Source organism: Mirounga leonina, unplaced genomic scaffold (assembly GCF_011800145.1).
Source record: "Mirounga leonina isolate KUSES-001 unplaced genomic scaffold, KU_Mleo_1.0 Mir_418, whole genome shotgun sequence".
Lineage (NCBI taxonomy): Eukaryota > Metazoa > Chordata > Mammalia > Carnivora > Phocidae > Mirounga > Mirounga leonina.
In genome coordinates, this window is record NW_023270739.1 from 17,773,096 (window position 1) to 17,787,087 (window position 13,992).

The 13,992-nt window shown below is 35.0% G+C and overlaps 1 protein-coding gene across 1 annotated transcript in view; it reads right to left on the reverse strand.

The window, feature by feature from the left end:
• Window positions 1-6,889: 6,889 nt before the first annotated feature.
• SCYL2 (SCY1 like pseudokinase 2) overlaps window positions 6,890-13,992 on the reverse strand; it is a 51,869-nt gene continuing 44,766 nt past the window's right edge. Inside the window, exons 14-18 of the mRNA XM_034987751.1 lie at window positions 13,460-13,560; window positions 11,545-11,611; window positions 10,651-10,746; window positions 9,538-9,657; window positions 6,890-8,518 (exon numbers count right to left, since the gene is read on the reverse strand). Of these exons, the coding sequence (XP_034843642.1) occupies window positions 7,874-8,518; window positions 9,538-9,657; window positions 10,651-10,746; window positions 11,545-11,611; window positions 13,460-13,560 (1,029 nt within the window). The 3' untranslated portion in view covers window positions 6,890-7,873. The remainder of the gene's footprint in view (window positions 8,519-9,537; window positions 9,658-10,650; window positions 10,747-11,544; window positions 11,612-13,459; window positions 13,561-13,992) is intronic.

Below are 13,992 nucleotides of genomic sequence, written 5' to 3' on the forward strand. Positions count from 1 at the left end.
ACACTTTCCCGCTCTGCTTTACACACACACAATGAATGGTGACTTGAAAATAAGATTCAATAGCTTAGGTTGTGTCCAAGGCCAAAATATCCTAGAAAATCTGATAAATTAGCAAATGCAGTTGCATCATAATAAGGCAACCTGAAAATGTGAGCGGAAATCAAGATCAGAGAGGATATTTTGAAGAATTTTTCACCACCTTCACTTTAAGTTCAGATGGAACCCAGAGTGTCCACATAATTTCAATATATGGAGCAGCTAACAGGCTTCATATTTAGGGCATAAAGAATCAAGATTAAACAAACCTTTACACCTTGGACGCGTATTTCTTGTGAGGTGCTATCCTCATAAATTCAATACTAGAAGCCATATACTCTAATCAATCTATCACAGACTGCTGGTGTTCAAACAAACATACCTGCAAAAGTGCCAATGGAGTAGACCATTAATTGGGAGACAGTGACATCTTCTGGTAGTTTATAGACTAAATACATTTATGCCAGACTTTTTTTTTCCTTGGAAACCAGCCACTGTTTTAAAGGAACAGGTTTACTTACCTATTTGGTATACCTTTATTGTACCCATAAATGCAAATTCTTAAATTTCTGAAATGAATGAAACATAAATTAGCTTAAAAAGGACATTATATAGCTCACTTACTCCTTGCCTTGTCATCCCTGGGTTCATCTAATATGGACAGTTTTAAGCAGCCAATGTTAATTCCACTTTTCCTGGTAATCAAAGTCATTTAACCAGACTTGCCTTAATTCAAGCATTTGCATGTAATCTTCAAATTCCAAAAAACCTGCTCCCTATTCCCCTCCACAGTGTATACAGCTTAATTTGGAAAAATGTGATCCCTAAAGTAATCATTTGATAGCCTCAAAAACAATTTTAAAAGGACAGCATAAACAACTCACTGTAAGCATGTTGGAAAAAAAAAAAAAAGGCAGCATGCAAGGCTGACCTCATGTCCCATCTCTTGAGGAAGCCTTCCACACTCCTAAGTCTAGGTTGGGCTTGTCTCCTATGTAGATCTGTCATGTTACTGTCCTGTGATTGTCTGCTTACTCAGCTATCTTTATAACTACAGTGCAAATTCCTTGAGGGCAAGGCCTATATCTCATTACTATTTGTGTCCCAAAAATCTCACTTTGCCAAACCTATAACCTATTTTTGACTTCTTTTTTGAAGAATGCATTCAAACCATGCTAGGTGAGGTACCTGTTCTTCATTCAAACAGATTATTTTAGAGGCCTATGTCCATCATTAGGAAGATGAGGATATCTATTGAACACCTACTATGTGCCTGGAGCCTTGCCAGGTACTTCACGCACTTTAATTTCATTTAGTCCTAATAAGCCCGTAAAGCATGATCCTCATTTTATGGCTGGGAAAACTTAGTGTGGTCAGCTAGTGAAAGAGACAAGACTTAAACTCATTCATTCCATATATTTATTTATACATTTATTACAAAATGAGAATTTCTAAAGAAATGTTATAAAACTGCAAAGGGAAGAAAAAGGAAATCAGAACAAAGGAGAAAGAGGAATTTAAAAAATCAAAACCAGAAGGTAAACACTAAACAGTGCATACTATTAACATACTATACATTTGCTACAAGTAGACTGCAAATTTGGCTTAACTTCCCAGCTGTTAATATGTGATTTGTTACATTATTCAGAGACATTCTTTTAAAGATAAGGGCAAACCAGTTACTTAGAAGCACATTTACTCCTGAACTGAAACCTGAAATTTCTCCTATGGGTCCTCAAAGAAGCTATTGTATCTTAAGAGTGAACCATTGTCATCCCTGGCATGAATTTAAGTTTCACAATACAGTCCAAAGCTAAGTGTGGTAAAGGAGCTGGATGTGTAGCCAAAGGTGCCCCAGACACAAAGGTCTCCAGATAGGGCTTAATTTCATTCACAATTTCTAGAGAAATGGACTGATTGCTCAATTTTTTGGCCTCTTCCATACATTTCTCAAAAATGAGATTCTGGGGCGCCTGGGTGGCTCAGTCAGTTAGGCGACTGCCTTCGGCTCAGGTCATGATCCTGGAGTCCCAGGATCGAGTCCCGCATCGGGCTCCCGGCTCAGCGGGGAGCCTGCTTCTCTCTCTGACCCTCCTCCCTCTCATGCTCTCTCTCTCTCTCTCATTCGCTCTCTCAAATAAATAAATAAAATAAAAAAAAATGAGATTCTGAACATTGGGCAATAGAGTTAGTTAAAGGTTGTTCTCTGACAAGTACCTGGGGCGCAGGTATTATTGCTGATTAAGGGCACGTGCATAATCACTGGTGCTGGGAGAGAGAGGACATCCCTTCTGAAAGTGGAGCAGCCTAATGAGGATATTGCTTCAGGGAGAGGCCTTGCCCCCTCTTCACGAAAGTTATCTTAAGGGTACCTATTGTTACGAACCATGAGAGACTATGGACTCTGAGAAACAAACTGAGGGTTCTAGAGGGGAGGGGGGGTGGGGGGATGGGTTAGCCTGGTGATGGGTATTAAAGAAGGCACGTATTGCATGGAGCACTGGGTGTTATACGCAAACAATGAATCATGGAACACTACAGCAAAAACTAATGATGTAATGTATGGTGATTAACATAATAAAATAAAAATTAAAAAAAAAAGAGTACCTACTGCTAGAGACAAGATTTTCTTAAAAACGAGTTTGGATCTGTTTCAACACACGAACAAATGTATAAATCATGCCACCTCCATACAGCATGAATGCTATCGTTTTAGCTTGACATTTTTTAAAAGCATACCCAAAAAACCCCAACTTTATCTGGCTCCAGTCCTATGCACTCTTATGCTTCTAGTGTCCCCTGAAAATGCCCCATATCAGACTTTCATTTGATCATTGCATTTAGAAAAACTGGCAAGCTTAAGGACAGAGACTTAGAAGAGCCCTGTATGAATGTTGATTCCTACCTTCAAACTCTAGACATTAAAGTCTCAGTCTCACTGACTCATTTAAAGGTGACTTTCCAAGCAACCTAGGCCACCAACAAAGGAACACAAAAAAAGTAGAAGGAAAAAGATAAAAATTGGAACTGCATCAAAAAGGAATAATTAAAGTAGCTAAACCATATTTCCACTATGAGCACATTTCAAAAGAACTTTTAGGAAGGAAAGTTTTCATATAGGCTAGGTATATATAATCAACCCCATTATCACTTCTGCTAGCAGCATAAATGTATATCCTATGGCCCCATTTTTAAATGGCTTAGTAATAACAGAGTTGTCAAATCATTAAGGTGTACACCTGAAATTAATGTAACATTGTGTCAACTTTATAGTTCAATAAAAAAATTAATAATATTTTAAAATTTAAAATAAAATGGCACAGTAGATTCAGGAGTCTACCAGTAAGGGTGGTCAGGAGAGAACCCACAGGTATCTGAATGGGGAAACTTAAATAAAATAATTGTTACCCAGTAGAAGGTGGTTAACTAATTAAAGGGATAAAAGAGGACTTTAACCTTTGAGTACAGAAGGAGCAGTTGCAGAAAAAAAGCAGCTACCTCGAGGCTGGGAGAAAGTGAAAAAAATTGAGGAACTAAAGACAGCTAGCTGCCTGAGGGAATGGCTGAGTTGTCACGGAAGCAGCCCACGGGAGCTGTTCCAAAGGGGGAGTAAGGTTGGGAGAGCCTCACCGGCACGCGGCTGGAACTCTCCTGCTCGGGCTGCTGAGCTCCTACGGTGAATTAAAACAGAGAACCGGGACCCAGAAGTGAAGTGTCTTCTTGCAGCTCTTCCTTTGCAGTGTCACTTTGAGGGCCCTCTATCAATGAAGCCTAACATTCTGCCAAGCTGTCGAAAGAGACAAGTTCATAGGGTCCAGCTGCAGCATCACAAAGCAGGGCAGAAAAGGATGGGTTTGGAGCTGGGAGAGAGTTAAGTTGGTAACTGCCATGGTTCACTCTTGGGGCTACTTAGCCTCTGTATACACCTACACAATGTGATACAGTTGTTACTAGCAACACGTGGCTACTGAGTCCCTGAAATGTAACTAGCCTGAATGGAGATGTGCTCAGTGTAAAACATACACTGCAGCTCAAAGACTAGGTTACCAAACAAAACGTAAAATATCTCATTAAATTTTATATCAATTCTTTGTTGAAATACTTTGGCTCTATTCAGTTAAAATATATTATCACAACTAACTTCACCTATTTTTGCTTTTTAATGAGGTTACGACAAAATTTTAAATTATGTAAATGTGGCTTGCACCGCAAGTGAGTGGCTGGAGAAACTTGGCTGCTTTGGACAGAAAAAGTTTCTAATAACCAACAAGCTCCATTTTGGTGAAATGGTTTTTCCCACTGCACCCCCTCCTCCTCAAGGTTACGTACTTTAATTCTGCTACATGTCTGGGTACTGCAAGCACTGCTAACCCGGCTCCCCCAGCCCTCCTCCCCCACAATTCAGAGAAGCAGAGAGGCTGATTCTGACCACAAACATTTGTTTTGTCATCTCCCTCTCCTTCTTCAATGCTAATTTTTTCCAACATAAATATACTTCTGGTATCAAATGAGTACTGAACACATACTTGCTACATAGAATAGTCTCAACAACTCCAGAAGAATTCATACAATAAGCGATATAAAACATGCAACATGGTAGGGAGTATCAGATTGGAGATTAGGAAAAAAAAAAAAAATCTAGCTTCTATTCCTGGCTCTGACCTCCTTGGGTGAGGCCATGTAAGTATCTGGTCTTCTATTTCTACATCTGCTTAGAAAATGGGCTGAATTATTCCGGTTTTATTCAAACTACATCATGAAATTCTTTTGGAGATTGTAAAGATGTGTGTGTGTGTGTGTGTGTAATGAACAGGATAGAATTTTTTAAAAATTAGAATATACCACATGTATTAAAGACATTTTCTGAAATTTTTGTTTCAGGTATATATTTTACATACTGGTTTGCAGTGGAAGATATATTACTTACTAAGTGTCACAGTTACAGTTTGAAAGCCACCAACGTAAATGATCTCTTAAAATCCTATATAGTTTAAATTCTTACAGATTCATTTTGCTCAAAAATTATTTCAAGACCAGTAAATCACAAAGCATAAAATCACAACTTAATATGGAGATTTTTATCAAAGCTAAAATTTATTTGGTGCATACTCTGTGCTGCTATCAGGTATTTTCACATATACCTTTTCTTTTAATCTTGTAAAAGCAACCATGTCAGGTATTTTACAGGTCAAAAAAATAACAAAAACCTACACTTCCTCAACTTGTTCAGATGAAAAGAAGAATTATAAGCACTCCAAAATAAAAACAAAAACAAACAAAAACCAGCCAAGTACACAGTCCATTTCCATCTCCTTTTATACATCTTCTCACACATTTTAGCATTAGGAGAATAAGGAACCAACTCAAATAAAGGGAATCTTTCTTGTCATTTTTGTCTACAGGTACTTATTAAACCCACCAACTTTCTACTCTAAGCACAAGGGCTTAATAAATGCTGTCAATATCTGAAATAATTTTAAAGTGATGTCGATATTTTGAAAATTTTGTTCACATAGAAATACAAGCCTAAAAATGGCACTATGTTTCTTTTAGATGTAATTTCCTTCTTTCTTTCTTTTTCTTTTCTTTCTTTTTCTTTCCTTCTTTCTTCCTTTTTCTTTTCTTTTTTTTTTTAAGTAAGCTGTATGCCCAATGTGGGGCTTGAACTCACAACCCTGAGATCAAGAGTTGCATGCTCTACTGACTGAGTCGGCCAGGCACCCCTCAGATGTAATTTTTCAACAGGCAATGGTAACAGTTCAACTGATGGCAATGATTTGGATAAAACATCTTCAAGAAAACAGAAAAAGTGTAGGAAAAAATTTCTAAAAATGTAGCACTATTACCTGAATGAATTAGCAAATTTCAAGATGTGAAAATTATCTAAGAATTAAATATTTCTTCAAATAATCTATCTTTATATTTAGAAGTTCAAATTATATGTTTTATATTCAGCTTTCCTTCTAATTAGGAGCTCAACACTGACATCAAGTTATTTTACAAAATAAAAAGCAAATTCCTCATAAACAGTGACTACTAAATTATTACTAAGGAAATTCTTCAACATTAGGCATTTACTCCATATGTGAACTTTTCTCAAGAGAAAATTAGTATTGTGTTACAAACAAGACAGATAATCTGGTCACGATGTGAATGTATTTGACAGAAATATTTGATCTTCCTAGTGCCTTTCATTTCTTGGATAAATTTCTTCAACATTCCTATGAATCTTTTTTCTAAAACCATATAATAACAAAATACAGCTCATACAGAAACCAGATACAAAGCTGACCTTTTATTTTTTAAAGTACCCCCTTACTGAATAATGCCAGCAATATTATCACCAAATTACATTTTATAATCAAGTAATGTATATTCCATGTATATTTTTTGTGTGTGTGTGTGTGTATATCAACGACACAACTAAACTTCATATGATTTATTTTAAATGATCGCTGGTTTCAGAGACTTAAAAACCACAAACTCTAGGGCAGCAACTATAATGCATATATAGTTCTCTGAAAGATCATTTTTAAGTTATCACATAATGGTGAAATATAATTTAAACAAAATACAAATGACATTTACAGCATAAGGCTCTGTGGTTGAACAATCAGCACATCAAAGAAAAGTATCAGAGAAAGGCTTTAAAAAATAAAGCATGTTTCCTGTTAGAAGAATTTTGTCTTTCTTTCCTAAAAATGGCTAATTGTGGACATAAAAACGTTCAAACAAGAAGTTCCTAAAATTTCTAGAAAACAATTAAACTTTAGTTGCAATAATTGATGAGGTCCAACTTTACCATGATAAGCTGAAAATTAATCTGTTGGTAGCGAGAAGATACAACTGCTCATTTTTAGAGAAGTAAAGTTTATTACATTTGAAACAATACAGCAGAAATCTCAAAAGTTTACTCATTAAATATAGTTTCTTACAAATATCCTTTTGAAAATGCAATTCATATATGCTGCAACCTCAGAAGTTTGAATTCAAAATGAAATATGAAGGCAAGAGTCAGAGAAATCATGTCAGAGGGCTTTGTCAAATATCTATACAAATCAGTACATATTCTTCTGTCTGTGATGCAGTAGGAAAGAAAGTGATTCTAAATATATCGAAGTAAATGCAGAAAAATACATTACTATTTGAGGCAGACCATGCTAAAATATAATTTACAATGATTAGTTTGCATTTAAGATGGTTAATAATGCCTTTAGTTCGAACCAATGAAATCAACGTTAAGTAAAATTTTGCAGTATTTGCTCAGTCTTTTGTACTGAACATTAGTTCATCTGAGAAGTAAATAAGATTGGAAAAAGCAAGTGACCTGATCCTTTTCATTAAGTTTATCATTATCTCACTCAGTCATACTAAATGCAAACAAATCAACAGAGCATCAAGATTTTTCACACATTAAAATGAAGACTAATGACTTGTGAAGGCAGACTGTGTACCATGTTCATATTCATTTTAACATATGAAACTTGCATTAACCAGCAACTCAATTTTTTAAATAAACCAAGATTTACAAGCTAAAATAAACATTTGATTAAAAAATTCTGCTATTCAAGATACTCAGGTGTCTTTTTCTCTTTGAGATTGGTAAGGGTTGGGTCTTTAAAAACCTGAAGAGGAGGTGGTAAGAGGAAAAAAATCCTCAATGCTTTTAAAAACTCAGCTGTTAGGAGTCCATACAACTACTATGCTGGCATGGAAACAAGGTGTTTTCTGTCACTTCCCCATAGAAGTAGTTCCTCCAAGCCAACTATATAAAGATGTAAATCAGCAAACCCATGATTAAAATTGAAGTATTTCTTCAAAAATAGAGCAAGACACCTCACCCAAAAAGATCTTTTAAATCATTGCTAGCTGAACTGCTATTGGTCATAGTAGTTGGTGGCTGTGCAAAGTTCTGTGGGTTAAAGAAAGGATTAGCCTGCATACCGAAGGCAGATTGTCCTACCATGTTCATCTGTGTTCCCATAACTGAACTGCCCATACCTGGAGACCCTTGCGGAGGTACAAATTGATTAAGCCACTGATTTGGTTTCTGTTGTGACAACTGGTTCATGCTAACTTGGGGTTTCTGAGGGCCAAAGAGATTATTAAGAGCAGACATATCTGTGGGTCTTTGTTGAGTTGGCTTTGCACCAGCAGGAGGAACACTCACAGCACTGAAGTTTGGCAAAGTGGAAGGTGTTCCCAGTGTCATCTTGGTCACTCCAGGTGTGCTTGGACTACCAAATAAGTTCTGGTTTGTATTAACCGGCATGTTGAATCCTGAAGTCTGAAAGCCCATGTTAGCATTTAAGCCGTTGGTCAAATTTCTTTTGGTATTATCAATTGGTGTAGAAAACATCATGCCAAGGCCCATGGAAGGAACAGAAGTGAAGGTACTTGAAGCAGAAATTTTAGGGGTACTAACAGATAGGCTGGTCAAAGATGACATGTTATCCATCAATGTGTCTGTCAAGTCCTTAGTCTGAAAAATATGAGGGAATTACTTTATCTCCAAGATTTCTAAATTAATTAAAGTCAGTAAATGACAAGTTAAAATTAAGCTCAACAGTCTTTACCAAGTTAGCAAACCACAGCCCACAGGCCAAATCCAGCCAGCCACATATTTTTATATGGTTTTTACAGATGAACATTGAATTGAACATGAACACTGAACATGAAACCAACCTGCAATCAATTTGATGACAGGGAACACTAAATTTGAATTCCAATTAAATAAAATGCTCCCCAAAATAGAAATGTGCTCTTCTCATTGGTAGATCTATATTGCAAAAAGGATATTCTATTACTTTTATATTTTGAATTGTATCACAATTTTGTGGAAATTTGTTTTCTCTGTTCTTATATAAGTACCTACAAAATATTTTTTATTTTGCCTCTTGGCCCACAAAGATTTTTCTCGGAAGAAGAATTTTAGTGATTAGGAGATAACAAAAAATAATTTAAAGAAAGCTTTTAAGATAAAGTTATTTCTGCAGCCAGTAAGAGTGTAAACTCTCTACAAGCAGGAACTTAAAACAGTGCCTGACATAACAGGAAATAAATATTGGTCAGGACATACAGTTAAGTATTCCTAAATCAAGTTACAGACCTGACTATAACTGAAAAGTCAAAAATTAAAAATTACTTTTTGCTCAAAAATACATAAATGCATAAACATAATATTCCTGATCATTTCAAGGTAGAGAGTTACTTAGTACCATTAAACCTAGTATTTTTTAAGAAACCCTCCTATTCATATAACTTTCTCTTTATTGGTTACAATCACTATCATAAAACACTATACACTAGGCAGGCTATTGAGGAGTTGTTGGAAAATCCTTTCTGCCCATACTTCTTAGAAACTGCATTATTTTTATATAGACACTAGTAGGCAGAATAAATTATATACTTACTTCTTCGGTACAGTATGCTTGAAATTATACAAAAGTATAACCTGAAAGTAAGTATGCTTGAAATTATGCAAAAGAAATGAATTCTGACCTGTTTGACTGGAGCAACAGGTGTGTGTACTTGGGGTTTAAGAGGCTGCTGGCTTTTCAACTTCTGTGCCTGCTCCTGTTCTTTTGCTAATTTTTGTTTTTCTTCAAGTGTAAGTGATGCCTCAAAACAAAACAAAACAAAACATCAACTGGCAACTTCATAATTCCACTTGTAAAACAGAAGATGTCTTTTTTTGTAAAGTATGTCTTGGTATGTTTGACAACACCAAGTAGTTTGCAAACTACTCCTGTATTGGTGACTGCCACAAGTAAATTATATTTGGAATTATGGTAAGATTTAACTTTAGGTAGAAACTCACAAAATCTCTGCTTAAATACTTCCAGCATAGAAAGTTACTGTTTTAAAACCATTCATCAGATTGACATTTTTCCAGGCAAGGGGAATATGATTTGGTGATTTCACTTTATAAAATTGGGAGACTTTTGTTCAACTCTAATCTATCTCGCTCCAAAAATACTTCATGTTCATACTCAACAAAAAGCTAAGGAAAACGTAAACAGCTTCTTTCACTGCTAATGTCTGAATCAAATTTGACAATTACCTTTTTCTTTTATCAACCTTGCTAAACTATAAGCTCACAGTATGTTCTTACAATTTTGTAAACCCAACGCCCAGTAGCTCCTGGCTTTGCACATACAGGTACCAGTATTTGTCAAATGAACAGAAGAAAAATTGCCCTCAGCAGAAATTCAAATTTGACATATTTATTATATGGAATACTAACCAATACTTCAACTGAAAAGTATCACTTTATAATTTATCATTCAAAATCAGAAGCAGAGAAGAGCCACATTGGAATTTATCAAGAGGTGTGACTGACAAAGTGCAGCAAAAAGGACAAAGAAGGCAGGAATCTAGAAATGTTACCACGTGGGAGGCTGAGTAATAAAGGAAATTAAAATTCTCAAGCCTATTTATTCTCAATGTGAGTCAGGTCATGTTCCCATGATAATTTTTAAACTTCATAAAGATTATTAAAGCATGCTTCTTGTTAAGATGCTAAACAGCAGTATTTCCCAACTAAAATCTGTAGTTTACAGGAAGTCCTATAATATAAATCAGTGCACTGTAAGAACAAGTAAAGAAACTTACTCTTTTATGCTTATTCTGTAACCCATCCTCTTTATTTTCTGATTCACTGCCAGTCAGAAAGTCTGCTCCAATGTTGTTAAAGACTTTGTCAATTTGCTAAAAAAGAAAAATGTCAACCACTTGAATGACATCAAAAAATTGTGATTTTACTGCTTAAAGAGCAAAAGCCCCTCAAATGAAGCACACTGTCAATCTTTATTTACAAAAATTAAAATGATCTAAATAAACTACCCTGTGACCCAGCAATTGCACTACTAGGTATTTATCCAAAGAATGGAAAAATACTGATTCAAAGGGGTACTTGCACCCCAATGTTTATAGCAGCACTATCAACAATAGCCAAATTATGGAAAGAGCCCAAATGTCCATCAACTGATGAATGGATAAAAAAGAGGTAGTGTATTTATACAATGGAATATTGCTCAGCCATCAAAAAATATGAAATCTTGCCATTTGTGATGATGTGGATGGAACTAGAGTGCATTATGCTAAGTGAAATAAGTCAGAGAAAGACAAATACCATATGCTTTCACTCATATGTGGAATTTAAGAAACAAAACAGATGAATATAGGGGAAGGGAAGGAAAAAATAAAATAAGTAAAAACAGAGGGAGACAAACCATAAGAGACTCTTAACTATAGAGAACAAACTGAGGGTTGCTGCAGGGGGTGGGGGTGGGGTTAAATGGGTGATGGTCATTAAGGAAGGCATTTGATGCAATAAGCACTAGGTATTAATATGCAACTGATTAATCACTGAATTTTACTCCGGAAACCAATGCTACACTATATGCAGAATTTAAAGGAAATTTTGGAAGAAAATAATAAATAAATAAATAAATAAATAAATAAATAAATAAATAAATAAATAAATAAATAATCTAAATATCTTACCTGAGACCCAACGTTTGTAACTTTTGTCTCCTCAGAAGCATTCATTTGATTTCCTATATCCAAAGATCTGGAGGAGAGTGGAATTATGACAAAACAATAGAAAGAAATGCTTATTTTTGAAATACTCATACAAAAATAGTTCATCCCCATGGGGCTTATTAGAATCTAAACAAACTGCAACTTTATTCTTTAAGGACAGTCATAATCTTTTTTATTATTTACTATAATTAATGTCTGCTTGCCCCAGAAAAGTAACACTGCATATACAAGTCATTTTTTTTTAATTCAGTATTTGAGATTTACTGGAGAATTTACTCAGTGTGTCATAAAACCAGGCAAGCATGATTCTTACTATCAGAGAGCTTATAGCTCACTGAGAGACAAGGTATGATATGAGGAACTTGACGTGATTAAATTCAGAATCTGATTTTCACAATAAATGCTATAATCACTATGATGAGCCAGATCTACGCCTTGAAAAATAGGTAAGATTTAGACAGGAAAAAGAAAAAAGGTTCATTTACACCTGAAGTATAAAATACTAGATATTAAAATTTTCTCTTATAAATTTTTAAAAATTATTTTTCAGGGTTCTTATGTTAATAGTCAATCCATCAAACATAAATATATACATCACAGAATATTTACAGCATACAAAGGGCTATTTCATGTCTTTCTACACCTGGTATATTTATTTCCATTAGCCTTCATCTTACACTGGGGCAGAAGCTAAAAAATTTCTATCTGGGAACCTAGTTCATAATTGGTATCAATTTTACTGATTTCTGATGTCTTTTTTTTTTTTTTTTAGAGAGAGAGGGAGAGGGGAACAGGGAGTGAGAGAGAGGGGAAGAGGGAGTGAGAGAGAGTCTTTGTACTCTCTGTACAAAGACTGTGAGAGAGAGGAGAGGTAGAGGGAAAGGGAGAGTATTTGGTAGGCTCCATACCCAGCCCAGAGCCTGATGTGGGGCCCGATCTCACAACCATGACCTGAGCCAAAATCAAGAGTCAGATGCTTAACCGACTGAGCCACCCAGGCGCCCCTAATTTCTCTTTTTACTGATGTCTTTTGGCTCAGGATTTAATGGGCATCCTAAAATCATGTGTTTTTCTCTGGGAAACAAATATAGTGGAGATTTTATTTTAGTAAACTGGAGTTTAATAAACTCCAGTGTTTTTCACTTTTCCCTTCTTGCTTTGAATACTAGTATTTTGCAATTAACTTAGAAAATCCTCCCTAAAAAAAAAAAAAGTGGATTTGTGGTATTAAATATGAAATGAATGCTCTATAAACATTTCTGGAATCAGGGAAAAGAAACAGGGAGAAATCAAAACACCAGGGTTTCACAGATTTGAAAAATATTTTTAAGTGGTGCTCTTAGCGACCACCCTGAATTTACACCTCTAGTAGCTAATGCTAACAAGAGACTGTCTCAGAAATAGAATTTTCCTTATATATAGAAAATGCTTAGATTATATCATACTACGCTTTTGTACTCAGAAATGACATTAGATTTTCTACAACATTCTATTTTCATTCAGTTCAAGTTAACATGTTGGAAAATTTTTAAATGTTTTACATGTGATCAAATTGAAATCTATCAATTTTTCACTATGCTGAACAAACTGATGGTCACCAGAGGGGAGGTGGGTGGAGGGATAGGTAAAAATAGGTGAAGGGGATTAATGATGAACACTGAGCAATGATGTATAGAATTGTTGAATCACTATATTGTACACCTGAAATCAATAAAACACTACACGTTAACTATACTGAAATTAAAATAATAAACTTAAAAAAACAAAACAAAACAGAAATCCATCAATTTTTCTAGTACTTATTCCAGAAAAGCAATCATGAAGTAACTTTAATCTCACTCCGGGGCCATGTACAATTCATATGCAACCTACTTACTTCTGCTGTTCTTGCATTATATGAAGTTGTTCCAATTTAGTCTTATGTTCAGACTCCAATCTGTTAAGCATTTCTTTTATGACGGAAATGAAAGAATTGAACTGGTACAACAAGAAATTGATACAGTTATAATGTTTCAGGTTAGCAGCAAATGTAATCTAATAAAATAATTCAACAAGTTAATCATAATATTCTCTATTTTTACCGGAATATGACCCACTCATAGTAGTGATGCCACAAGAATAGTATATTTAAACTCAGCATACCAGAGCAAGCTTTTACAGTATTTCTGTATGACGGTGATAAAGTTGATGAGGATTTTAAGTTCCAGAAAATGTGTCTCAATTAGTTTTATAGCCTGAGTTCTCTAACAGCTATTATTCAGGAGTCTTATAAATTTACCCCCAGCAGTTATTACATGTTGATTTTCCTAGAATAGTCCAAAACTGACCATCTGAATTTGTACATATCTGAAAACAACCCATTTAATAATGCATAACAAAATCAGTTTATTCAGATTGTTATAAAAATGA